The 27,135-nt window shown below is 57.1% G+C and overlaps 1 protein-coding gene across 1 annotated transcript in view; it reads left to right on the plus strand.

Moving 5' to 3' along the window:
- Positions 1 to 10,920: 10,920 nt before the first annotated feature.
- Positions 10,921 to 27,135, plus strand: part of LOC122544730 (pleckstrin homology domain-containing family O member 1-like) — a 113,022-nt gene continuing 96,807 nt past the window's right edge. Inside the window, exon 1 of the mRNA XM_087985001.1 lies at positions 10,921 to 11,334. Coding sequence (XP_087841127.1) covers positions 11,308 to 11,334 — 27 coding nt within the window. The 5' untranslated portion in view covers positions 10,921 to 11,307. The remainder of the gene's footprint in view (positions 11,335 to 27,135) is intronic.

A 27,135-nucleotide genomic window follows, 5' to 3' on the forward strand; every position in this document is an offset into this window, starting at 1 on the left:
AGAACAGGACATTGGTAAACCCTTTCCCAGTGAGACATCGGATGCTGGTTAATGATCTGATGCTTGGAGATCAATAATGAGATGCTTATTAAATCGGAGCATATCAAGCTTTGGCAGCACTAAAAAATTACTGTATTTACTCGTCTGTGTTCTGTGCATTACCCCCCCCCCCCCCCCCCCCCCCCACACGTACAGGTAACTGTGTTATAAACCCAGCACGTTACAGGCCTGATGTATCACAGATACAGCTCATCATCAACTATACTTTACAGATGTACCATCTTATAGATATTGTACATTACGGACCCAACACATTCGACTTGTTTAAGGAGCATAAAGGCAAAATTCTTCAGGGTCCTGTGTAGCTCACTGACCCAAACTCATCTTTAAACGAGGTCAGAGTCCGAATCAGAGCTTGCGTTACCTCTGTGCTACAGAGAGCCAAACAAAGCAGCCAGAATTGCTTTCTATTGTTGTTTAAACCGCTGCCATCAGGGCCAGTCTAAGCCACAGTGTTGTCCTGTGGTCAAATATGTTGGTGACATTCATGTTCCAGGCTTTCAGACTCTGATTTGCCAACCTGGTGACATATTCCAGGGATGCTGCTGACATTGGAAGTGACAAACTGTTTAGTGATGGCACCCCCCTTTTTTAGTTAGTTTTTAAATGTTTTGTTGTGTTTTTGGTTGCATTTCAGCCCCACGCTCCTGTTCTTTGGGTACCCAATGTGGAGAAGTGTGGGCAGATCAGAGGGCCTCCTTGTGGTTCTGCTCCTGGGCCTAGCCAGCTGGCTATAAACAGGCTGTGCAGGGGAGGGTCATCTCTGCTGACTGTCTGCATCTCTTTCATGCTCATGTCTGGGTATCCTCAGAAAGGGAGCACGTGGTGCCCATTAATGCTCTGGATGCCTTCAGAGAGAGGTGGGTACTGTGGGGGGGGCGGATACAGTGCTTTCTTTCCCCCTCCCACTCCATTTTGATTTAGTCCCGTGCCCTCTTCTTACCTTCCCTCATTTCTGATGGATTGCATTGCCCTTAACAGGTTTTACCTGTAAACATTGGATTAACTACATTACTATTTTTATTGGTGGTGGTTATTAGTTTAAAAAGAATGGAAAACAACTTATGGTGTTTTTGGTGAAGGTCGCTCAGTTACATATAACAGCTCTTCTGGGTTGTAGAAAAGGAAAAAAAAATCAGTTCTGAGGTGATGATCCGAGAATTGTTTAAGTGTTTTGGATTACGTAGGATGTTGGGGATCCAATGCAGATTCAGCAAGAATCGATAGGCCATGTCTGATTCAGTTTTAGGGCTGATAGATGCTGGAATCTTGATCAACAGTGCACTAACAGACCAAAATACTCTGTAATGAACTGCTCTTGCCCAGAAACCTCAGACCATCTCTTGACCATAAGGTCAGAAGTGGGGATGTTTGCTGATGATTGTACAATGTTCAGCATCACATGTGACTCCTTAGATCCTGAAGCAGTCCATGTTCAAATGCAACAAAATCTAGACAATATCCAGGCTTGGGTTAACCAGTAACATTTGTGCCGGACAAATACCAGGGCAATAACCATCTCCACCAAGAGACAATCTAACCAGCCCTTGATATTCCATGGTGTTGCCAATTACTGAATCTCCCATTTTCGACGTCCTGGGGGCTACTATTGACCAGAAACGTATATGGACTCGCCATATAAATACAGTGGTCACAAAAGCAGGTCAGAGGCTAGGAATACTGCAGCGAGTCACTGACTCCCCACCCACATGTCTGGATGGGGACAGCTTCAGCAACATTCAAGAAGGTTTAGATTAGATTACAGTATGGAAACAGGCCCTTCGGCCCAACAAGTCCACACCGACCCGCCGAAGCGCAACCCACCCATACCCCTAACCTAACACTACGGGCATTTTAGCATGGCCAATTCACCTGACCTGAGGAAACCGGAGCACCCGCAGGAAACCCACGCAGACACGGGGAGAACGTGCAAACTCCACACAGTCAGTCGCCTGAGGCGGGAATTGAACCCGGGTCTCTGGCGCTGTGAGGCAGCAGTGCTAACCACTGTGCCACCCAATGCATCCAGGGCAAAGCCGCTCACTTAACTGGCCCCACATCCACAAACCTTCGCTCCCTCCACCAACGATGCTCAGTACCAGCAGTGTGTATTATCTATAACATTCACCAAAACTCCTCAGGCAACACCTTCCAAGCCCATGACCACCTCCACCTGGAAGAATATGGACAGCAGGTACATTGTGAGACCACCATCTGCAAGCCCCCCTCCAAGACAATCACCATCCTGACTTGGAAATAGATTCCTTCACTGTCACTGGATCAAAATCATGGAATTCCCTCGAATATGGGAATTCTGGGTCTACCTACACTATGCGGACTGAAGCCAGCTCACCACCTTCTCAAGGGCAACTAGGGACAGGCAATAAATGCTGGCCCAGCCAGTGACATCAAATCCCTCGAGTGAATAAATGAGAGAAAGGTACAGATAGTGTTGTTGAGTGGAGTATGTGCCACTGTGGTGTTGTACGATATTGGAAGGAAGGTGCAGCTCCTGTACAGACAAACTTAAAGCCCTGTCTAAACTTGGTGCATCTACTAACTGGGCATTGGCCAGATACAGAGTTAACACTGGCATTGACCCAGTATTTGGAAAATTGTCCAGGTATGCCTTCTGCACAAAATGTTAGATGGATCCGACCCAGCCAATTACCATCCGTTCAATCCCCTCTCGATCATCAGCAAAGTGATGGAAGGGATCATTGACAGTGTCACTGGCAAAGAAATAACCTCACCGAAACTCAGTCTGGATTGTGCCAGGGCTACTCTGTCCCTGACCTCATTGCAGCCTCACTCCAAACGGAGACGTAAGAGCTGAATCCCTGAGGTGAAGTGAGAGTGCCCCTTACCAGTATTTCCCGATGCAGCTACTCCGATGTTTCACACACAGCAGTTGGTGTGTTTTCATGGATCACAGCGTTTACTCCTAGTTCCAGAAGTTGCTGGCCACGTGTGCACCTTGGGAGAAAACAAATTAAACAGACCACTGTCCTCGACATCAAGGCCACGTTTGACTGAGTGTGGCGTCAAGGAAAACCGAGTAAAACCGGAATCAGGGAAAATCTTTCCCTGGTTGGAGTCATACTTGGCAATGAGGAAGATAGTTGTAGTTGGAAGTCAGTTAGCTCAGCTCCAGAACTATATGTGGGAGTTCCTCAGGGGAGTATTCTAGGCCCATCTATCTTCAGCTGCTTTCTCAATAATCTGGTCTCTCCTGTACCGCATGATTCTATGAGCTTCCCTCTGTCATGAGTTCAGAAGAGGAGATGTTCGCCGATGACTGCACGTTGTTCAACATTATTCACAGATACTGAAGCAGTCTGTGTCATATACAGCAATTTCTGGGACAGTTGACCTCATATGTGGGAAGTAATATTCATGCCTTTGAAATGCCAGGTAAGAACCAGCTTGAAGAGAGGAAAGCACAACCATTACCCTTTGATTTTCAGTGGCTCCCACTGAATCCCCCACTATCAACATCCTGGGAGACTAGAACCTGAAGTGGACCAGCCCCTACAAACACAGTAGGTACAAAAGCAGGTCGGAAACAGGGAGTCCAGAGCAGCCCCTGATTAATTAACACCTCAGCCATCACTTTCACCATTTGCTCCTGTTTTCTTTTCAAAATGGGTAAAGGCTTCGGACAGTGGAAGTACAAAGAATAGGGAGTCCTCATCCAGCATTCCGAAACGTCGATTCTCCTGCTCCTTGGATGCTGCCTGACCTGCTGCGCTTTTCCAGCAACACATTTCCAGCTCTGATCTCCAGCATCTGCAGACCTCACTTTCTCCTCATTCTCTTATTGTGAACAGGCAGCTTCAGTTAGCAGTTCAGAAAGCAAATGTAATGTTCGCATCCATTTCGAGAAGGCTAGAATACAAGAGCAGAGATGTGCAGCTGAGGCTGTATAAGGCTGTAGTCAGACTGCATTTGGAATATTGTGAGCAGTTTTGGGCCCTGTATCTAAGGAAGGATGTGGAGGGTGTCCAGAGGAAGTTTACAGCAATAATCTTGAGGATAAAGGACTTGTCAAATGAGAAGCAGGTGAGGATTCTGGGTCTGTACACCATGGAGTTTAGAAGTTTGAGGGAGGATCTAACTGAAACTTACGGAATACTGAGAGGCCTGGAGAGAGTGGACATGGAGGAGATGTTCCCACTAGTAGGAGAGACTAGGACCTGAGGGCACAGCCTCAGGGTGAAGGGATGACCCTTTAGAACGGAGATGAGGAGGGATTTCTTCATCCAGAGGGTGGGGAATCTGTGGAACTCATTGCTGCAGAGGGCTGTGGAGGGCAGAGAGAGAGAGAGAGAGAGGTTCTTAATTAGAAAGGGGGTCAAGGATTATGGGGAGAAGGCAGGAGAATGAGATTGAGAAACATTTGAGCCATGATCGAATGGTGGAGTAGATTTGATGGGCTGAATGGCCTAATTCTGTTCCTTGATCTTACACCATCACCACTGATGCGCAGCAGCAGCAGTCTGTACCATCCAAGAGAGGTGCAGCAATAACTCATACACTCTCACAAAATAAGGGCAGGAGTCGGCCATTTAGCCCCTTGAGCCTGCTCGACCAATCAAATAGATCAATGTCTGATCTGTCTGTGTTTCAAAGTTCATATTACCATCCCCCACCCCCCCAAATATTTTCAATTCCCCTGCCTAACATGAATCTATTCCCTCCAACTTACAAATATGTTCCATGACTATGTCAGCATTGTCTCCTGTGGCAGAGAATTTCAAAGTCACATTAGTACTTGAGTGAAAAACAATTATCATCTCTGTCCTGAAAGTTTGGCCCCAACATTTAAAATATTGCCCCCTAATTCTTGACTCCCCCACAAGAGAAAACGTCCTTCCCATTGACAGTTTGTCAAGACCAGGCTCCTATACAATTCGAGAAAGTCACCTCTCACCCTTCTAAGCTCCTATAATAACAAGCTCAGACTGTCCAATGTACTCATTTAATTACCAATCTAGAAAACCTCTGAGCCACCTCCAATGCATTTCCATCCTCGCTCAGTCATGTTCCTTCGAGATCATCTTCCAACTTGAGACCTTTACTGTCTGACAGGTCAATGGCAGCAAATACATGGGGACACCATCATCTGCAAGTTCTCCAAGTCAAACAGCATTCTGACTTGGGAATATCTCGCTGTTCCTCCTTTGCCACTGAGTCAGAACTCCCTTCTGAACAGCACTGTGGGTGTCCTTACACTATGAGGACTGGAGTTACTCAAGAAGGCAGCTGACTACCACCTTTACCAGGGGCAATTAGGGATGAGTAATATAATTGTGGAATTCTTACAGTACAGGAGGCCATCCGCCTGAACTGCTTCAATTACCCAGTGACAATTTCAGATCACTCTTGCTTCATTTGCATAGTACCTTAAACCTATAGCCTCTCGTTCTTGATCCTTTAACGGGCAGGAACAGCTTCACACTATCTACTCTGTCCAACCCACTCATGATTTGAAAATCTCTTGTCAAATCTCTTCTGAGCTTTCTTCTCTCCAAAGAGAACAGTCTAAACTTCTTCTATTTATCCTCATCACTGACGTTTCTCACTCCTGGAACTACCTTGAGCGCTCTCGAATGGATTCACATCCTTCCCGTATGATGGACACAATACACCAGCTGAGGACAGACAACTTCACGTCAGCTCTTTGCTCTTGTACTCTCTCTGCTTTTAATAAAACTGAGAACACCATATGCCATATTTATTGCCGTGTTCACCTGTCCTTTGTTTTGTTCACCCGTGGGATGTGGCCAATCTCAGCAAACCAGCATTTACTGGCTCCCTAGTGGCCCTTGAGAAGATGGTGGTGAGTTGCCCTTCATGAACAGCTGCAGACCATGTGCTGTCGTTTGAAGCATAGTGCTCTGCGGGAGGGAATTCCATGGTTTAGACCCAGTACAGGGAAGGAATGGTGATATATGTTCAAGTCAGGATGCTGGTGGCGATGTTCCTGAGTATCTGTTGCCCTTATCCTTTCAGGTGGAAGTGGTTGTGGGCTTGGAAGGTGCTGTCTAAGGATCTTTGGTGAATTTCTGCAGTGGACCTTGTAAATAGAACACACTGCTGTTACTAAGCGACAGTAGTGGAGAGAGTCAGTGCTTGTGGCTATAATGATGTCAATCAAGTAGGCTGCTTTGTCCTGGATGGTGTTGAGTTTCTTGAGTGTTGTTGGAGCTACAGTCATCCAGGAATGTGGGAGTATTCCACCACACTGCTGGTTTGTGCGTTGTGGCTGGTGAATAGGCTTTGGGGAGTCAGATACTTGCCCACCATTCTTAGCCTCTGGCCTGCTCTTGTAGCCACTATATTTATATGGTGCATCCGGCTGTGTTTACGGTCAATGGGAACTCCAAGGATGTTGATAGTTGGGGATTCAGGACTGGCAACATCATTGAATGTCAAGGTTGTCTCTATTGGAGACAGTCATTGCTTGGAATTTGTGTGGTGGGAATGTTACTTGCCATTTGTCAGCTCAAGGTAAAAACAATGACTGCAGATGCTGGAAACCAGATTCTGGATCAGTGGTGCTGGAAGAGCACAGCAGTTTAGGCAGCATCCGAGGAGCAGTGAAATCGACGTTTCGGGCAAAAGCCCTTCATCAGGAATAAACGCAGAGAGCCTGAAGTGTGGAGAGATAAGCTAGAGGAGGGTGGGGAGAGGTAATGTAGAGGAGACCGCATCGGGAGCAACGGATACAATAAATGATATTAGTGGATGTGCAGGTAAAACTTTGATGGATGAGACTGGACGCCTCCGAGCAGAGTGCTTTAGGGAACATCTCCGGGACACCCGCACCAATCAACCCCACCGCCCCGTGGCCCAACATTTCAACTCCCCCTCCCACTCTGCCGAGGACATGGAGGTCCTGGGCCTCCTCCACCGCAGCTCCCTCACCACCGGACGCCTGGAGGAAGAACGCCTCATCTTCCGCCTCGGAACACTTCAACCCCAGGGCATCAATGTGGACTTCAACAGTTTCCTCATTTCCCCTTTCCCCACCTCACCCTAGTTCCAAACTTCCAGCTCAGCACTGTCCCCATGACTTGTCTGGACTTGTCCGACCTGCCTAGCTCCTTTTCCACCTATCCACTCCACCCTCTCCTCCCTGACCTATCACCTTCATCCCCTCCCCTACTCACCCATTGTACTCTATGCTACTTTCTCCCCACCCCCACCCCCACCCTCCTCTAGCTTATCTCTCCACGCCTCAGGCTCACTGCCTTTATTCCTGATGAAGGGCTTTTGCCCGAAACGTCAATTTCGCTGCTCCTTGGATGCTGCCTGAACTGGTGTGCTCTTCCAGCACCACTAATCCAGAATTTGTCAGCTCAAGCCAGGACATTGTCCAAATCTTATTGGATTTCAACATGGACTGTTCAGTTCCTGAGGAGTTGCGAATGGTTCTGAACATTGTGGAGTCATTGGTGAACAGCTCCACTTCAGACCGTATGATGGAGGGAAGGTCATTGATGAAGCAGCTGAAGATGGTTGGGGCGAGGACACTCCCCTGAGGGACTCCTGCAGAGATGTCCTGGAGCTGAGATGACCAACCTCCAACAACCACAACCATCTTTCTGGGTGCCAGATATGAGTCCAACCAGTGTAGGCTGTGCCGCGATTGCTCGGCTCCTGTCACCTTCAATGGTCTGTGCAGACATACACATGGGTCCTTCTGCTCCTGCACTTGTAATTGTACCTACTGTTTTGTTCAGGTATCCCCTGCTTTTCAAATGTTCACCTTACATAATTCCGCGTTTATGGAAGACCTACTTTAGTACCTGTTTTCATGAATCCGAAGAGGATTTTCGCTTTTATGAAAAATGGTTAAAGTTTTTTCCATATAAATCACGCACCTGCGCTTTACACCATTCTCGACTTCCGAAAGGTTTCCTGGGAATGTTCCACTTTCGGATAGCGAGGGCTACCTATATTGCCTTTCAATGTTCCTCCAATCAAAGTGCATCATCTCACGCTGCTCCACATTGAGCCTGACCTGCCCCCTATCACCCACTTCACCAACTTGTCAATGTCCTTTTGATGTTCCACACTGAGCTCCTCCTCACAGTTTGCAATTTCTCCAAGTTTACTTCCAAGTAAAAATACTGGCCCAGCCAGTAACGACCACATCCCCTGATTGATTAAAAAGAAAGCTCAAGTCCCATCACATCCTCCCAGGGCAAGTACAGCCTGGATACAGAGTAAAGCTCCCTCTATGCTGCCTTGACTATATATCATACAAACAATAACTTTTGTTTACACTGTATCTCTAAGATCTTCACAAATGAAAACAGAAACGGACACAGTGATGGCAGACGAAAATAGGTTTAAGATTGATCTTAAAGGAGGGAGTAGTGGAGAGATTTTGAAATATGAAACAATGATTCTAATAATGTGCCATAGACAGGGCACACACACACACACACAGAGAACAGATCAAGGTCAGTAATCTGTAGAGATTCCAGTAAAACTCCTCAGACTGCACCTTGAAGTAGGAGACAGGAAGTCTATTTCCCACGGCAGATAAAAATGAATTTCTGCTGCATTTTTGGTCTTAGCCAGAGAACCTCTTGAAATGGTTTCAGCTCCATTCCTAGGTTAAAAACAATGACTGCAGATGCTGGACACCAGATTCTGGATTAGAGTGATTCATCCTGATGAAGGGCTTTTGCCCGAAACGTCGATTTTCCTGCTCCTCGGATGCTGCCTGAACTGCTGTGCTTTTCCAGCACCACTCTAATCCAGAATCTCAGCTCCATTCCTGCCCAGTTACCTTTGGTATTCCTCAAGGATTGTTGTATGAATCCCTCTATTTTTCTTTTAGAACCTGCCCCTTAGCGATGTCGTTTTAAAACACCACAGGTTCCACACGTACTCTGATGACAACCAGTGCTACCTCCCCATCAGTATTTCATTGCCCCACTTTCTTTGGACTAAGCACATAAGAAGCAGCAGCAGGTATGAGCCCTTCGGCCCTTCAAGCCAGTCCACCACTCAATACAATCACGGCTTATCTTTGACTATCTCTATAATAGCCAAAGTAGCAGACAAAAATTGATTAACCTTTGATTTGTGCACAATCAATACATCTAGATTGGTGACAAAGACAAAAATTGCTGGAAAAGCTCAGCGGGTCTGGCAGCATCTGTGGAGAGAAATCAGAATTAACGCTTTGGGCCGACTGACCTTTCCTCACTGGACCTGTAACATTAACTCTGATTTCTCTCCACAGATGCTGCCAGACCCGCTGAGCTTTTCCAGCAATTTCTGTTTCTGGTTCACAGCATCCCCAGTTCTTTCAGTTTCACATTGAGATTGGTGTTGGGGAGGAGAGGGCTCACTGATGGTGACAGGCCGCGTACGTCGGGTCTGTATTCTCTGAGGCTTCAAAGAATAAGCAGTGATCGCAATGAAAGCTATCAGGAGACAGCGAGACAGCAAGACCTCAGGGTAGACAGTGTCCCCTATCTGGGGAGTCTAGATTAGATTCCCTCCAGTGTGGAAACCATAGACCCTACCCCAGACCCAGACCAAGACCCAGACCCTATCCCCAGATCCAGACCCTAGCCCCAGACCCAGACCCCAGACCCAGACCCTATCCCCAGACTCCAGACCCCAGACCCAGACCCTAGCCCCAGACCCAGACTCTAGCCCCCAGACCCTAGCCCCAGACCCAGACCCTATCCCCAGACCCAGACCCCAGACCCAGACCCTAGCCCCAGACCCAGACTGTAGCCCCAGACCCAGACCGTAGCCCCAGACCCAGACCCCAGACTCCAGACCCCAGACCCAGACCCTAGCCCCAGACCCAGACTCTAGCCCCCAGACCCCAGACCCAGACCCTAGCCCCAGACCCCAGACCCAGACCCTAGCCCCAGACCCTAGCCCCAGACCCAGACTCTAGCCCCAGACCCAGACCCCCAGACCCTACCCCCGGACCTTAGACCCAGACCCTAGCCCCAGACCCTATCCCCAGACCCAGACTCTAGCCCCAGACCCTAGCCCCAGACCCAGACCGTAGCCCCAGACCCAGACCCTACCCCAGACCCTACCCCCAGACCCAGACCCTCGCCCCAGACTCTAGCCCCAGACCCAGACCCTAGCCCCAGATCCAGACCCCAGACCCAGACCCTATCCCCAGACCCAGACCCCAGACCCAGACCCTATCCCCAGACCCAGACCCTAGCCCCAGATCCAGACCCCAGACCCAGACCCTAGCCCCAGACCCAGACATCCATGACTGTCTGTCTTAGAATCCTGACCCCTATGATTGAAAAACATTGCTCATCCCCAGCTTGAATTGACAGGCACCTTACTCAGAGACTGGGTCTCTGCATTTGCCACGTTGCTTGTCCAACACTGAAGACCAGTGAGCTGAAATTTTATTCAGGTAGGTGCAGGACAGAAGGACCTCTTATCTTTAGTCTCACTGCGCATTCAGTTTCCCAAATACTGACACCAAACCTCTCCCTGGCCACTGTGAGCATCGAAGAGACTGTTCCGAATGATAGTATCCTGTTGGACCCCCTGCTAAGTTTTCAATCCTGTATCCTTTCCATCATCTGGATGGCCTTCTTACAGCTTTGTAGCATTGCGTCTGCCTCAAACTAGCTGCTGCTGAAGCCTATAGCCTGTTATTCCCAGACCCCCTACCCCTTGTTCAGCTGGTCTCCATTCTCTAAGTTTTGCTTAACGTTGGTCATGCAATGGTCAACAAACCAGAAAACAGGTTCAGCCTGAGGCAGGCTCTGACTTCACAGCACTCAATGGGTTAATGTCAACTTCCTCTCTAAGCAACAAAACTCCACCCCCACACACTGGCTTGTACAGGGTGAGTTAGAGACAAGGAACACAGCCGCTCAGCCATTCAGACTGACACCGTGAATGGGACGAAGCAAGAAATGTAATACAACGGGTGTGACCCACTCAGAGCGATAGACACCATCAGTGAGATACAGACAGAATAAAGAGACAGGCAGAGATGGATCGAGAGAAGTAGGATTCAGGAAAGGGACAGCGACTCGGGGAGAGAGAGAGAGAGAGAGAGATAAAGGAGTAAGATCAGCGGAACGCAGTGAGGTGTCTACAGACAGAGAAACACTGACAGACTGAGAAAGCAGCAGAACACCCCCCAACCCCCCCACCCCCGCCGCCCCCAGCCACCCCCAGCCATCTGAGCCGGAGCAGGGAGCCAGCGCTGGGATCTGTTAGAGGATGAAGAAGACACTGCCGAATAAGAGGGTGAGTGGTGCTCAAGGGCCGGGGTCCCTCTCAGAGCTGGACCCAATCTGGAGGGGGGGGGGGGGGAGTGGTGTGGAGGTTGCTGGCTCAGAGTCTGGGTCTGGGAGAATAAGGGGGAAGAGGTGGAGGAGACGCCTGGTTCTGAGAGCCTGGCTTTGGAGCTGGGGATAGGGCTGGGGTCTGGGATCTGGGATCTGGGTCTGGGGTCTGGGATCTGGGGCTGAGGTCTGTGTCTGTGGTCTGGGGTCTGGGTCTGGGTCTGGGGCTGGGATCTGGGACCTGGGGTTTGGGGTCTGGGGGCTGGGATCTGGGGCTGGGTCTGGGGTCTGGGTCTGGGATCTGGGGTCTGGGTCCGGGGTCTGGGATCTGGGGCTGGGTTCTGGGGCTAGGGTCTGGGGTCTGGGTCTGGGGATAGGGTCTGGGGCTGGGATCTGGGGCTGGGTCTGGGTCTGGGGTCTGTGATCTGGGGTCTGGGGTCTGTGTCTGGGGTCTGGGGGCTAGGTTCTGCGGTCTGGGATCTGGGTCTGGGGTCTCGGGACTGGGGTCTGGGGTCTGGGCTAGGGTCTGAGGCTAGGGTCTGGGGCTGGGATCTGGGTCTGGGATCTAGGATATGGGATCTGGGTCTGGGGTCTGGGATCTGGGGTCTTGGGTCTGAGGTCTTGGATCTGGGGTCTGGGATCTGGGGTCTGGGGGCTGTGGTTTGGGATCTGGGTCTAGGCCTGTGATCTGGGGTCTGGGGTCTGGGATCTGGAATCTGGGGTCTGGGATCTGGGTCTGTGGTCTGGGATCTGGGTCTGAGGTCTTGGATCTGGGGTCTGGGGCCTGGGGTCTGGGATCTAGGGTCTGGGATCTGTGTCTGGGGTCTGGGGTCTGGGGCTATGGTCTGGGGCTGAGTCTGGGTCTGGGTCTGGAATCTGGGTCTGGGGTCTGGGCTAGGGTCTGGGGCTAGGGTCTGGGTCTGGGATCTGGGTCTGGGATCTAGGATATGGGATCTGGGTCTGGGGTCTGGGATCTGTGGTCTTGGGTCTGAGGTCTTGGATCTGGGGGCTGGGGTCTGGGATCTGGGGTCTGGGGACTGTGGTTTGGGATCTGGGTCTGGGCGTGTGGTCTGGGGTCTGGGATCTGGGTCTGGGGTCTGGGGGCTGAGGCTGGGGTCTGGGGCCTGGGGTCTGGGATCTAGGGTCTGGGATCTGTGTCTGGGGTCTGGGGCTGAGATCTGGGTCTGGGATCTGGCATCTGGGGTCTGGGGCTGGGTCTGGGTCTGGGTCTGGAATCTGGGTCTGGTGTCTGGGATCTGGGTTCTTGGTCTGGGATCTGGGGTCTGGGATCTGGGTCTGGGGTTTGGGATCTGGGTCTGGGATCTGGGTCTGGGGTCTGGGGTTGGGGATCTGGGTCTGGGATCTGGATGCTGGGGTCTGGGATCTAGGGTCTGGGGTCTGTGATCTCGGGTCTGGGGCTAGGGTCTGGGATCTGGGATCTGATGTATTGGGTCTGGATCTGGGTCTGGGATCCTGGATCTGGGTCTGGATTCTGGGGTCTGGGATCTGGGTCTGGGAATGTGGGTCTGGGGTCTGGGATCTGGGGCTGGGGTCTGGGGTCTGGGATCTGGGGCTGGGGTCTGGGATCTGGGGTTTGAGGTCTGGGATCTGGGTTCTAGGTCTGGGGCTGCGATCTGGGGCTGGGTCTGGGGTCTGGGATCTGGGGTCTTGTGTCTGAGGTCTGGGGTCTGGGGTCTGGGATCTGGGGTTTGGGGGCTGTGGTTTGGGATCTGGGTCTGGGCCTGTGATCTGGGGTCTGGGGTCTGGGATCTGGGGTCTGGGCCTGGGATTTGGGGTCTGGGCCTGGAATCTGGGGTCTGGGATCTGGGATCTGGGTCTGGGATCTGGGGTCTTGGGTCTGAGGTCTTGGATCTGGGGTCTGGGGCCTGGTATCTGGGGTCTGGGGGCTGTGGTTTGGGATCTGGGTCTGGGCCTGTGATCTGGGGTCTGGGGTCTGGGATCTGGAGTCTGGGGTCTGGGATTGGGGTCTGGGGCTGAGGCTGGTATCTGGGGTCTGGGGCCTGGAGTCTGGGATCTAGGGTCTGGGATCTGTGTCTGGGGTCTGGGGCTAGGGTCTGGAGTCTAGAATCTGGGACCTGGGATCTGGGGTCTGGGACCTGGGATCTGGGGTCTGGGATCTGGGGTCTGGGATCTGGGGTCTGGGGTGAGGAACTGGGGTCTGGAGCCTGGGGTCTGGGGTCTGGGTCTGGGATCTGGGGTCTGGGGTTAGGGTCTGGGGTCTGGGTTCTGGGGTTTGGGGTCTGGGGTTTGGGATCTGGGATCTGGGATCTGGGGCCTGGGATCTGGGGCCTGGGATCTGGGATCTGGGTCTGGGATCTGGGTCTGGGATCTGTCTCTGGCGTCTGGGATCTGGGGCTGGGATCTGGGGTCTGGGATCTGGGATCTGGGGCTGGGGTCTGAGATCTGGGATCTGGGGCTGGGGTCAGGGTCTGGGGCCTGGGATCTGGGTCTGGGATCTGAGTCTGGGCCTGGGTTCTGGGTCTGGGATCTGGGGTCTGGGATCTGGGTCTGGGATCTGTGGTCTGGGATCTGGGATCTAGGGTCTGGGATCTGGGGTCTGGGTCGGGGGTTGGGATTTGGGATCTGGGATCTGGGTCTGGTATCTGGGTCTGAGGCTGGCGTCTGGGGCTAGGGTCTGGGGCCTGGGGTCTGGGGTCTGGTGTCTGGGATCTGGGTTCTTGGTCTGGGATCTGGGGTCTGGGATCTGGGATCTGGGTCTGGGGTCTGGGGTTTGGGATCTGGGTCTGGGATCTGGGATCTGGGTCTGGGGTCTGGGGTTTGGGATCTGGGTCTGGGATCTGGATGCTGGGGTCTGGGATCTAGGGTCTGGGGTCTGGGATCTGGGGTCTGGGGCTAGGGTCTGGAGCCTGGGGTCTGGGGTCTGGGTCTGGGATCTGGGATCTGGGGTATTGGGTCTGGATCTGGGTCTGGGATCCTGGATCTGGGTCTGGGTTCTGGGGTCTGGGATCTGGGTCTGGGAATGTGGGTCTGGGGTCTGGGATCTGGGGCTGGGGTCTGGGGTCTGGGATCTGGGGCTGGGGTCTGGGATCTGGGGTTTGAGGTCTGGGATCTGGGGTCTAGGTCTGGGGCTGCGATCTGGGGCTGGGTCTGGGGTCTAGGATCTGGGGTCTTGTGTCTGAGGTCTTGGATCTGGGGTCGGGGGTCTGGGGTCTGGGATCTGGGGTTTGGGGGCTGTGGTTTGGGATCTGGGTCTGGGCCTGTGATCTGGGGTCTGGGGTCTGGGATCTGGGGTCTGGGCCTGGGATTTGGGGTCTGGGCCTGGAATCTGGGGTCTGGGATCTGGGATCTGGGTCTGGGGTCTGGGATCTGGGGTCTTGGGTCTGAGGTCTTGGATCTGGGGTCTGGGGCCTGGGATCTGGGGTCTGGGGGCTGTGGTTTGGGATCTGGGTCTGGGCCTGTGATCTGGGGTCTGGGGTCTGGGATCTGGAGTCTGGGGTCTGTGATTGGGGTCTGGGGCTGAGGCTGGGATCTGGGGTCTGGGGCCTGGAGTCTGGGATCTAGGGTCTGGGATCTGTGTCTGGGGTCTGGGGCTATGGTCTGGGATCTGGGGTCTGGGTCTGGGTTCTGGAGTCTAGGATCTGGGGTCTGGGATCTGGGGTCTGGGACCTGGGGTCTGGGACCTGGGATCTGGGGTCTGGGATCTGGGGTCTGGAGCCTGGGATCTGGGGTCTGGGGCTAGGGTCTGGAGCCTGGGGTCTGGGGTCTGGGTCTGGGATCTGGGATCTGGGGTATTGGGTCTGGATCTGGGTCTGGGATCCTGGATCTGGGTCTGGGTTCTGGGGTCTGGGATCTGGGTCTGGGAATGTGGGTCTGGGGTCTAGGATCTGGGGCTGGGGTCTGGGGTCTGGGATCTGGGGCTGGGGTCTGGGATCTGGGGTTTGAGGTCTGGGATCTGGGGTCTAGGTCTGGGGCTGCGATCTGGGGCTGGGTCTGGGGTCTAGGATCTGGGATCTTGTGTCTGAGGTCTTGGATCTGAGGTCGGGGGTCTGGGGTCTGGGATCTGGGGTTTGGGGGCTGTGGTTTGGGATCTGGGTCTGGGCCTGTGATCTGGGGTCTGGGGTCTGGGGTCTGGGCCTGGGATTTGGGGTCTGGGCCTGGAATCTGGGGTCTGGGATCTGGGATCTGGGTCTGGGGTCTGGGATCTGGGGTCTTGTGTCTGAGGTCTTGGATCTGGGGTCTGGAGTCTGGGGTTTGGGGGCTGTGGTTTGGGATCTGGGTCTGGGCCTGTGATCTGGGGTCTGGGGTCTGGGATCTGGGGTCTGGGCCTGGAATCTGGGGTCTGGGATCTGGGATCTGGGTCTGGGGTCTGGGATCTGGGGTCTTGGGTCTGAGGTCTTGGATCTGGGGTCTGGGGCCTGGGATCTGGGGTCTGGGGGCTGTGGTTTGGGATCTGGGTCTGGGCCTGTGATCTGGGGTCTGGGATCTGGAGTCTGGGGTCTGGGATTGGGGTCTGGGGCTGAGGCTGGGATCTGGGGTCTGGGGCCTGGAGTCTAGGATCTAGGGTCTGGGATCTGTGTCTGGGGTCTGGGGCTATGGTCTGGGATCTGGGGTCTGGGTCTGGGTTCTGGAGTCTAGGATCTGGGGTCTGGGATCTGGGGTCTGGGACCTGGGATCTGGGGTCTGGGATCTGGGGTCTGGGGTGTGGGATCTGGGGTCTGGAGCCTGGGATCTGGGGTCTGGGGCTAGGGTCTGGGGTCTGGGTTCTGGGGTTTGGGATCTGGGGCCTGGGATCTGGGGTCTGGGATCTGGGGTCTGGGATCTGGGGCCTGGGATCTGGGGCCTGGGATCTGGGATCTGGGATCTGGGTCTGGGATCTGGGTCTGGGATCTGTCTCTGGCGTCTGGAGTCTGGGATCTGGGGCTGGGGTCTGGGATCTGGAATCTGGGGCTGGGGTCTGAGATCTGGGATCTGGGATCTGGGGCTGGGATCAGAGTCTGGGGCCTGGGATCTGGGTCTGGGATCTGTGATCTGGGGTCTGGGGTCTGGGATCTGGAGTCTGGGGTCTGGGATTGGGGTCTGGGGCTGAGGCTGGGATCTGGGGTCTGGGGCCTGGAGTCTGGGATCTAGGGTCTGGGATCTGTGTCTGGGGTCTGGGGCTATGGTCTGGGATCTGGGGTCTGGGTCTGGGTTCTGGAGTCTAGGATCTGGGGTCTGGGATCTGGGGTCTGGGACCTGGGATCTGGGGTCTGGGATCTGGGGTCTGGGGTGGGGATCTGGGGTCTGGAGCCTGGGATCTGGGGTCTGGGGCTAGGGTCTGGAGCCTGGGGTCTGGGGTCTGGGTCTGGGATCTGGGATCTGGGGTATTGGGTCTGGATCTGGGTCTGGGATCCTGGATCTGGGTCTGGGTTCTGGGGTCTGGGATCTGGGTCTGGGAATGTGGGTCTGGGGTCTAGGATCTGGGGCTGGGGTCTGGGGTCTGGGATCTGGGGCTGGGGTCTGGGATCTGGGGTTTGAGGTCTGGGATCTGGGGTCTAGGTCTGGGGCTGCGATCTGGGGCTGGGTCTGGGGTCTAGGATCTGGGATCTTGTGTCTGAGGTCTTGGATCTGAGGTCGGGGGTCTGGGGTCTGGGATCTGGGGTTTGGGGGCTGTGGTTTGGGATCTGGGTCTGGGCCTGTGATCTGGGGTCTGGGGTCTGGGGTCTGGGCCTGGGATTTGGGGTCTGGGCCTGGAATCTGGGGTCTGGGATCTGGGATCTGGGTCTGGGGTCTGGGATCTGGGGTCTTGTGTCTGAGGTCTTGGATCTGGGGTCTGGAGTCTGGGGTTTGGGGGCTGTGGTTTGGGATCTGGGTCTGGGCCTGTGATCTGGGGTCTGGGGTCTGGGATCTGGGGTCTGGGCCTGGAATCTGGGGTCTGGGATCTGGGATCTGGGTCTGGGGTCTGGGATCTGGGGTCTTGGGTCTGAGGTCTTGGATCTGGGGTCTGGGGCCTGGGATCTGGGGTCTGGGGGCTGTGGTTTGGGATCTGGGTCTGGGCCTGTGATCTGGGGTCTGGGGTCTGGGATCTGGAGTCTGGGGTCTGGGATTGGGGTCTGGGGCTGAGGCTGGGATCTGGGGTCTGGGGCCTGGAGTCTAGGATCTAGGGTCTGGGATCTGTGTCTGGGGTCTGGGGCTATGGTCTGGGATCTGGGGTCTGGGTCTGGGTTCTGGAGTCTAGGATCTGGGGTCTGGGATCTGGGGTCTGGGACCTGGGATCTGGGGTCTGGGATCTGGGGTCTGGGGTGTGGGATCTGGGGTCTGGAGCCTGGGATCTGGGGTCTGGGGCTAGGGTCTGGGGTCTGGGTTCTGGGGTTTGGGATCTGGGGCCTGGGATCTGGGGTCTGGGATCTGGGGTCTGGGATCTGGGGCCTGGGATCTGGGGCCTGGGATCTGGGATCTGGGATCTGGGTCTGGGATCTGGGTCTGGGATCTGTCTCTGGCGTCTGGAGTCTGGGATCTGGGGCTGGGGTCTGGGATCTGGAATCTGGGGCTGGGGTCTGAGATCTGGGATCTGGGATCTGGGGCTGGGATCAGAGTCTGGGGCCTGGGATCTGGGTCTGGGATCTGGGATCTGGGATCTGGGGTCGGGGGTTGGGATTTGGGATCTGGGATCTGCATCTGGTATCTGGGGCTAGGGTCTGGGGTCTGGGGCCTGGGATCTGGGGCCTGGGGTCTGGGGCTGGGGTCTGGGGTAGGGAGTGGGTCTGGGGTCTGGGATCTGGGGCCTGGGATCCGGGGCCTGGGATCTGGGATCTGGGTCTGGGATCTGGGGTCTGGGGCCTGGGATCTGGGGCCTGGGATCTGGGGCTGGGGTCTGAGTCTGGGATCTGGGATCTGGGGTCTGGGGCTGGGGTCTGGGATCTGGGGTCTGGGATCTGGGGACTGGGTCTGGGGCTGGGGCCTGGGGTCTTGTGTCTGGGGTCTGGGGTCTGGGGCTGGGGTCTGGGGCTAGGGAGTGGGTCTGGGGTCTGGGATCTGGGGCCTGGGATCCGGGGCCTGGGATCTGGGATCTGGGTCTGGGATCTGGGGTCTGGGGTCTGGGATCTGGGGTCTGGGGTCTGGGTCTGGGGTCTGGGGTCTGGGATCTGGGTCTGGGATCTGGGTCAGGGATCTGGGGTCTGGAATCTGGAGTCTGGAATCTGGAATCTGGGATCTGGAGACTGGGATCTGGGTCTGGGGTCTGGGATGTGGGGTCTGGGATCTGGGATCTGAGTCTGGGATCTGGGATCTGGGGTCTGGGATCTGGGATCTGAGTCTGGGATCTGGGATCTGGGGTGTGGGATCTGGGGTGTGGGATCTGGGTCTGGGGCTGGGGTCTGAGTCTGGGATCTGGGATCTGGGGTCTGGGATCTGGGGTCTGGGGTCTGAGATCTGGGTCGGGGGTTGGGATTTGGGATCTGGGTCTGGTATCTGGGGTCTGGGGCTGTAGTCAGGGTCTGGGGCCTGGGATCTGGGTCTGGGATCTGGGTCTGCGCCTGGGATCTGGGTCAGGGATCTGGTGTCTGGATCTGGGGCTTGGATCTGGGATCTAGGGTCGGGGATCTGTGGTCTGGACCTGGGATCTGGTGCCTGAGGTCAGGGGTCTGGGATCTGGGGTCTGGGATCTGGGGCTTGGATCTGGGACCTGGAGTCTGGGATCTGGGGTCTGGGATCTGGGATCTAGGGTCTGGGGTTTGGGGCTGGGGTCTGAGGTCTGGGTCTGGGGTCTGGGATCTGGATCTGGTCTGGGATTATGGGGTCTGGGATCTGGGATCTGGGATCTGGGGTCTGGGATCTGGAATCTGGGATCTGGAGTCTGGGATCTGGGGTCTTGGGTCTGGGATCTGAGGCTGGGGCTGGGGTCTGAGATCTAGGGGCTGGGGCCTGGGATCTGGGTCTGGGCCTGGGTTCTGGGTCTGGGATCTGGGATCTGGGTCAGGGATCTGGGGTCTGGCATCTGGGGTCTAGAGTTGGGTCTGGGGTCTGGAATCTGGAGTCTGGGATCTGGGATCTGGGATCTGGGGTCTGGGATCTGGGGTCTGGGGTCTGGGTCTGGGGTCTGGGATCTGGGATCTGGGTCAGGGATCTGGGGTCTGGCATCTGGGGTCTAGAGTTGGGTCTGGGGTCTGGGTCTGGAGTCTGGAATCTGGAGTCTGGGATCTGGGGTCTGGGATCTGGGTCTGGGGTCTGGGATGTGGGGTCTGGAATCTGGAGTCTGGGATCTGGAGTCTGGGATCTGGAGTCTGGGATCTGGGATCTGGGTCTGGGATGTGGGGTCTGGGGTCTGGGATCTGGGGTCTGGGATCTGGAATCTGAGTCTGGGATCTGGGGTCTGGGATCTGGGGTCGGGGATCTGGGATCTGGGATCTGGGGTCTGGGATCTGGGTCTGGGGTCTGGAATCTGGAGTCTGGGATCTGGAGTCTGGGATCTGGAGTCTGGGATCTGGGATCTGGGTCTGGGATGTGGGGTCTGGGATCTGGGATCTGGGGTCTGGGGTCGGGGATCTGGGGTGTGGGATCTGGGGTCGGGGATCTGGGATCTGGGATCTGGGGTCTGGGATCTGGGATCTGAGTCTGGGATCTGGGATCTGGGGTCTGAGATCTGGGGTCTGGGATCTGGGGCTGTAGTCAGGGTCTGGGGCCTGGGATCTGGGTCTGGGATCTGGGTCTGCACCTGGGATCTGGGTCAGGGATCTGGTGTCTGGATCTGGGATCTAGGATCTGGGATCTAGGGTCGGGGATCTGTGGTCTGGGCCTGGGATCAGGGATTAGGGGTCTGGGATCTGGGATCTGGGTCTGGGGCTTGGATCTGGGACCTGGGGTCTGGGATCTGGGGTCTGGGATCTGGGATCTGGGTCTGGGGTTTGGGGCTGGGGTCTGAGGTCTGGGTCTGGGGTCTGGGATCTGGATCTGGGTCTGGGATATGGGGTCCGGGGTCTGGGATCTAGGATCTGGGGTCTGGGCCTGGAATCTGGGGTCTGGGATCTGGGATCTGGGGTCTGGGGTCTGGGATCTGGGGTCTTGGGTCTGAGGTCTTGGATCTGGGGTCTGGGGCCTGGGATCTGGGGTCTGGGGGCTGTGGTTTGGGATCTGGGTCTGGGCCTGTGATCTGGGGTCTGGGGTCTGGGATCTGGAGTCTGGGGTCTGTGATTGGGGTCTGGGGCTGAGGCTGGGATCTGGGGTCTGGGGCCTGGAGTCTAGGATCTAGGGTCTGGGATCTGTGTCTGGGGTCTGGGGCTATGGTCTGGGATCTGGGGTCTGGGTCTGGGTTCTGGAGTCTAGGATCTGGGGTCTGGGATCTGGGGTCTGGGACCTGGGATCTGGAGCCTGGGATCTGGGGTCTGGGGCTAGGGTCTGGGATCTGGGGCCTGGGATCTGGGGCCTGGGATCTGGGATCTGGGTCTGGGATCTGGGTCTGGGATCTGCCTCTGGCGTCTGGAGTCTGGGATCTGGGGCTGGGGCTGGGGTCTGGGATCTGGGATCTGGGGCTGGGGTCTGAGATCTGGGATCTGGGATCTGGGGCTGGGATCAGGGTCTGGGGCCTGGGATCTGGGTCTGGGATCTGGGATCTGGGATCTGGGGTCGGGGGTTGGGATTTGGGATCTGGGATCTGCATCTGGTATCTGGGGCTAGGGTCTGGGGTCTGGGGCCTGGGATCTGGGGTCTGGGGTCTGGGGCTGGGGTCTGGGGCCTGGGATCTGGGGCTGGGGTCTGAGTCTGGGGTCTGGGATCTGGGATCTGTGGCTGGCGTCTGGGGCTAGGGTCTGGGGCCTGGGGTCTGGGTCTGGGGCTGGGGCCTGGGGTCTTGTGTCTGGGGTCTGGGGTCTGGGGCTGGGGTCTGGGGCTAGGGAGTGGGTCTGGGGTCTGGGATCTGGGGCCTGGGATCCGGGGCCTGGGATCTGGGATCTGGGTCTGGGATCTGGGGTCTGGGGTCTGGGATCTGGGGTCTGGGGTCTGGGTCTGGGCTCTGGGGTCTGGGATCTGGGTCTGGGATCTGGGTCAGGGATCTGGGGTCTGGAATCTGGAGTCTGGAATCTGGAATCTGGGATCTGGAGACTGGGATCTGGGTCTGGGGTCTGGGATGTGGGGTCTGGGGTCTCGGATCTGGGATCTGGGATCTGAGTCTGGGATCTGGGATCTGGGGTCTGGGATCTGGGATCTGAGTCTGGGATCTGGGATCTGGGGTGTGGGATCTGGGGTGTGGGATCTGGGATCTGGGGTCTGAGTCTGGGATCTGGGATCTGGGGTCTGGGATCTGGGGTCTGGGGTCTGAGATCTGGGTCGGGGGTTGGGATTTGGGATCTGGGTCTGGTATCTGGGGTCTGGGGCTGTAGTCAGGGCCTGGGGCCTGGGATCTGGGTCTGGGATCTGGGTCTGCGCCTGGGATCTGGGTCAGGGATCTGGTGTCTGGATCTGGGATCTAGGATCTGGGATCTAGGGTCGGGGATCTGTGGTCTGGGCCTGGGATCTGGTGCCTGAGGTCAGGGATCTGGGGTCTGGGGTCTGGGTCTGGGACCTGGGATCTGGGATCTGGGTCTGGGATCTGGGATCTGGGGTCTGGGATCTGGGGTCTGGGGTCTGGGGTCTGGGTCAGGGATCTGGGGTCTGGCATCTGGGGTCTAGAGTTGGGTCTAGAGTCTGGAATCTGGAGTCTGGAATCTGGAGTCTGGAATCTGGAGTCTGGAATCTGGAGTCTGGGATCTGGGGTCTGGGATCTGGGTCTGGGGTCTGGGATCTGGGGTCTGGAATCTGGAGTCTGGGATCTGGAGTCTTGGATCTGGAGTCTGGGATCTGGAGTCTGGGATCTGGGATCTGGGATGTGGGGTCTGGGGTCTGGGATCTGGGATCTGGGAACTGGGGTCTGGGATCTGGGATCTGAGTCTGGGATCTGGGATCTGGGGTCTGGGGTCGGGGATCTGGGGTGTGGGATCTGGGGTCGGGGATCTGGGATCTGGGATCTGGGGTCTGGGATCTGGGATCTGAGTCTGGGATCTGGGATCTGGGGTCTGAGTCTGGGATCTGGGGTCTGGGGTCTGAGATCTGGGGCTGTAGTCAGGGTCTGGGGCCTGGGTTCTGGGTCTGGGATCTGGGTCTGCGCCTGGGATCTGGGTCAGGGATCTGGTGTCTGGATCTGGGATCTAGGATCTGGGATCTAGGGTCGGGGATCTGTGGTCTGGGCCTGGGATCTGGTGCCTGAGGTCAGGGGTCTGGGGTCTGGGGTCTGGGGTCTGGGTCAGCGATCTGGGGCCTGGCATCTGGGGTCTAGAGTTGGGTCTGGAGTCTGGAATCTGGAGTCTGGAATCTGGAGTCTGGGATCTGGGGTCTGGGGTCTGGGATCTGGGGTCTGGAATCTGGAGTCTGGGATCTGGAGTCTGGGATCTGGAGTCTGGGATCTGGGATCTGGGATGTGGGGTCTGGGGTTTGGGATCTGGGATCTGGGAACTGGGGTCTGGGATCTGGGATCTGAGTCTGGGATCTGGGATCTGGGGTCTGGGGTCGGGGATCTGGGGTGTGGGATCTGGGGTCGGGGATCTGGGATCTGGGGTCTGGGATCTGGGATCTGAGTCTGGGATCTGGGGTCTGAGTCTGGGATCTGGGGTCTGGGGTCTGAGATCTGGGGCTGTAGTCAGGGTCTGGGGCCTGGGATCTGGGTCTGGGATCTGGGTCTGCGCCTGGGATCTGGGTCAGGGATCTGGTGTCTGGATCTGGGATCTAGGATCTGGGATCTAGGGTCGGGGATCTGTGGTCTGGGCCTGGGATCTGGTGCCTGAGGTCAGGGATCTGGGGTCTGGGGTCTGGGTCTGGGATCTGGGGTCTGGGATCTGGGATCTGGGTCTGGGTCTGGGGTCTGGGGCTTGGATCTGGGACTTGGGGTCTGGGATATGGGATCTGGGATCTGGGGTCTGGGATCTGGAATCTGGGATCTGGAGTCTGGGATCTGGGGTCTGGGGTCTGGGATCTGAGGCTGGGGCTGGGGTCTGAGATCTAGGGGCTGGGGCCTGGGATTTGGGTCTGGGCCTGGGTTCTGGGTCTGGGATCTAGGATCTGAGATCTGGGGCCTGGGATCTAGGGTCTGGGATCAGGGGTCTGGGATCTGGGATCTGGGATCTAGGGTCTGGGATCAGGGGTCTGGGATCAGGGGTCTGGGTCCGGGGTCTGGGTCCGAGGTCCGGGGTCTGGTGTCTGGGATCTGGGATCTGGGTCTGGTATCTGGGGTCTGAAGCTGGCGTCTAGGGCTAGGGTCTGGGTCTGGGGTCTGGGGCCTGGGGCCTGGGATCTGGGTCTGGGTCTGGGTCTGGGGCTGGGGCTGGGGTCTGGGGTCAGGGTCTGGGGCTAGGGTCTGGGGTCTGGGGCCTGGGATCTGGGGCCTGGGATCTGGGGTCTAGGTCTGGGATCTGGGGTCTGGGATCTGGGGTCTGGGATCTGGGGTCTATGATCTGGGTCTGGGGTCTGGGATGTGGGGTCTGGGGTCTGAAATCTGGGGTCTGGCTCTGGGGTCTGGGGCCTGGGATCTGGGGCCTGGGATCTGGGATCTGGGTCTGGGAATGTGGGTCTGGGGTCTGGGATCTGGGGCTGGTGTCTGGGGTCTGGGATCTGGGGCTGTAGTCAGGGTCTGGGATCTGGGGTTTGAGGTCTGGGATCTGGGGTCTAGGTCTGGGGCTGGGATCTGGGGCTGGGTCTGGGGTCTGATATCTGGGGTCTTGTATCTGAGGTCTTGGATCTGGGGTCTGGGGTCTGGGGTCTGGGATCTGGGGTTTGGGGGCTGTGGTTTGGGATCTGGGTCTGGGCCTGTGATCTGGGGCCTGGGATCTGGGGTCTGGGATCTGGGTCTGGGGTCTGGGATGTGGGGTCTGGGGTCTGGGGTCTGGGATCTGGGGTCTGGCTCTGGGGTCTGGGGCCTGGGATCTGGGGTCTGGGATCTGGGTCTGGGGTCTGGGATGTGGGGTCTGGGATCTGGGGTCTGGCTCTGGGGTCTGGGGCCTGGGACCTGGGGCCTGGGATCTGGGATCTGGGTCTGGGAATGTGGGTCTGGGGTCTGGGATCTGGGGCTGGGGTCTGGGGTCTGGGATCTGGGGCTGTAGTCAGGGTCTGGGATCTGGGGTTTGAGTTCTGGGATCTGGGGTCTAGGTCTGGGGCTGGGATCTGGGGCTGGGTCTGGGGTCTGGGATCTGGGGTCTTGGGTCTGAGGTCTTGGATCTGGGGTCTGGGATCTGGGGTCTGGGGGCTGTGGTTTGGGATCTGGGTCTGGGCCTGTGATCTGGGGTCTGGGGTCTGGGATCTGGAGTCTGGGGTCTGGGATTGGGGTCTGGGGCTGAGGCTGGGATCTGGGGTCTGGGGCCTGGAGTCTAGGATCTAGGGTCTGGGATCTGTGTCTGGGGTCTGGGGCTATGGTCTGGGATCTGGGGTCTGGGTCTGGGTTCTGGAGTCTAGGATCTGGGGTCTGGGATCTGGGGTCTGGGACCTGGGATCTGGAGCCTGGGATCTGGGGTCTGGGGCTAGGGTCTGGGGTCTGGGTTCTGGGGTTTGGGATCTGGGGCCTGGGATCTGGGGTCTGGGATCTGGGGTCTGGGATCTGGGGCCTGGGATCTGGGGCCTGGGATCTGGGGTCTGGGGTCGGGGATCTGGGATCTGGGATCTGGGGTCTGGGATCTGGGATCTGAGTCTGGGATCTGGGATCTGGGGTCTGAGTCTGGGATCTGGGGTCTGGGGTCTGAGATCTGGGGCTGTAGTCAGGGTCTGGGGCCTGGGATCTGGGTCTGGGATCTGGGTCTGCGCCTGGGATCTGGGTCAGGGATCTGGTGTCTGGATCTGGGATCTAGGATCTGGGATCTAGGGTCGGGGATCTGTGGTCTGGGCCTGGGATCTGGTGCCTGAGGTCAGGGATCTGGGGTCTGGGGTCTGGGTCTGGGATCTGGGGTCTGGGATCTGGGATCTGGGTCTGGGTCTGGGGTCTGGGGCTTGGATCTGGGACTTGGGGTCTGGGATATGGGATCTGGGATCTGGGGTCTGGGATCTGGAATCTGGGATCTGGAGTCTGGGATCTGGGGTCTGGGATCTGAGGCTGGGGCTGGGGTCTGAGATCTAGGGGCTGGGGCCTGGGATTTGGGTCTGGGCCTGGGTTCTGGGTCTGGGATCTAGGATCTGAGATCTAGGGCCTGGGATCTAGGGTCTGGGATCAGGGGTCTGGGTCCGGGGTCTGGGTCCGAGGTCCGGGGTCTGGTGTCTGGGATCTGGGATCTGGGTCTGGTATCTGGGGTCTGAAGCTGGCGTCTAGGGCTAGGGTCTGGGTCTGGGGTCTGGGGCCTGGGGCCTGGGATCTGGGTCTGGGTCTGGGTCTGGGGCTGGGGCTGGGGTCTGGGGTCAGGGTCTGGGGCTAGGGTCTGGGGTCTGGGGCCTGGGATCTGGGGCCTGGGATCTGGGGTCTATGTCTGGGATCTGGGGTCTGGGATCTGGGGTCTGGGATCTGGGGTCTGGGATCTGGGTCTGGGGTCTGGGGTCTGAAATCTGGGGTCTGGCTCTGGGGTCTGGGGCCTGGGATCTGGGATCTGGGATCTGGGTCTGGGAATGTGGGTCTGGGGTCTGGGATCTGGGGCTGGTGTCTGGGGTCTGGGATCTGGGGCTGTAGTCAGGGTCTGGGATCTGGGGTTTGAGGTCTGGGATCTGGGGTCTAGGTCTGGGGCTGGGACCTGGGGCTGGGTCTGGGGTCTGATATCTGGGGTCTTGTGTCTGAGGTCTTGGATCTGGGGTCTGGGGTCTGGGGTCTGGGATCTGGGGTTTGGGGGCTGTGGTTTGGGATCTGGGTCTGGGCCTGTGATCTGGGGCCTGGGATCTGGGGTCTGGGATCTGGGATCTGAGTCTGGGATCTGGGATCTGGGGTCTGGGGTCGGGGATCTGGGGTGTGGGATCTGGGATCTGGGATCTGGGGTCTGGGATCTGGGATCTGGGATCTGAGTCTGGGATCTGGGGTCTGAGTCTGGGATCTGGGGTCTGGGGTCTGAGATCTGGGGCTGTAGTCAGGGTCTGGGGCCTGGGATCTGGGTCTGGGATCTGGGTCTGCGCCTGGGATCTGGGTCAGGGATCTGGTGTCTGGGTCTGGGATCTCGGATCTGGGATCTAGGGTCGGGGATCTGTGGTCTGGGCCTGGGATCTGGTGCCTGAGGTCAGGGATCTGGGGTCTGGGGTCTGGGTCTGGGATCTGGGGTCTGGGATCTGGGATCTGGGTCTGGGTCTGGGGTCTGGGGCTTGGATCTGGGACTTGGGGTCTGGGATATGGGATCTGGGATCTGGGGTCTGGGATCTGGAATCTGGGATCTGGAGTCTGGGATCTGGGGTCTGGGGTCTGGGATCTGAGGCTGGGGCTGGGGTCTGAGATCTAGGGGCTGGGGCCTGGGATTTGGGTCTGGGCCTGGGTTCTGGGTCTGGGATCTAGGATCTGAGATCTGGGGCCTGGGATCTAGGGTCTGTGATCAGGGGTCTGGGATCTGGGATCTGGGATCTAGGGTCTGGGATCAGGGGTCTGGGATCAGGGGTCTGGGTCCGGGGTCTGGGTCCGAGGTCCGGGGTCTGGTGTCTGGGATCTGGGATCTGGGTCTGGTATCTGGGGTCTGAAGCTGGCGTCTAGGGCTAGGGTCTGGGTCTGGGGTCTGGGGCCTGGGGCCTGGGATCTGGGTCTGGGTCTGGGTCTGGGGCTGGGGCTGGGGTCTGGGGTCAGGGTCTGGGGCTAGGGTCTGGGGTCTGGGGCCTGGGATCTGGGGCCTGGGATCTG

The sequence above is a fragment of the Chiloscyllium plagiosum genome, unplaced genomic scaffold (genome assembly GCF_037043375.1).
Source record: "Chiloscyllium plagiosum isolate Xiang-an unplaced genomic scaffold, Cpla_swu_hap1 HiC_scaffold_50, whole genome shotgun sequence".
NCBI lineage: Eukaryota > Metazoa > Chordata > Chondrichthyes > Orectolobiformes > Hemiscylliidae > Chiloscyllium > Chiloscyllium plagiosum.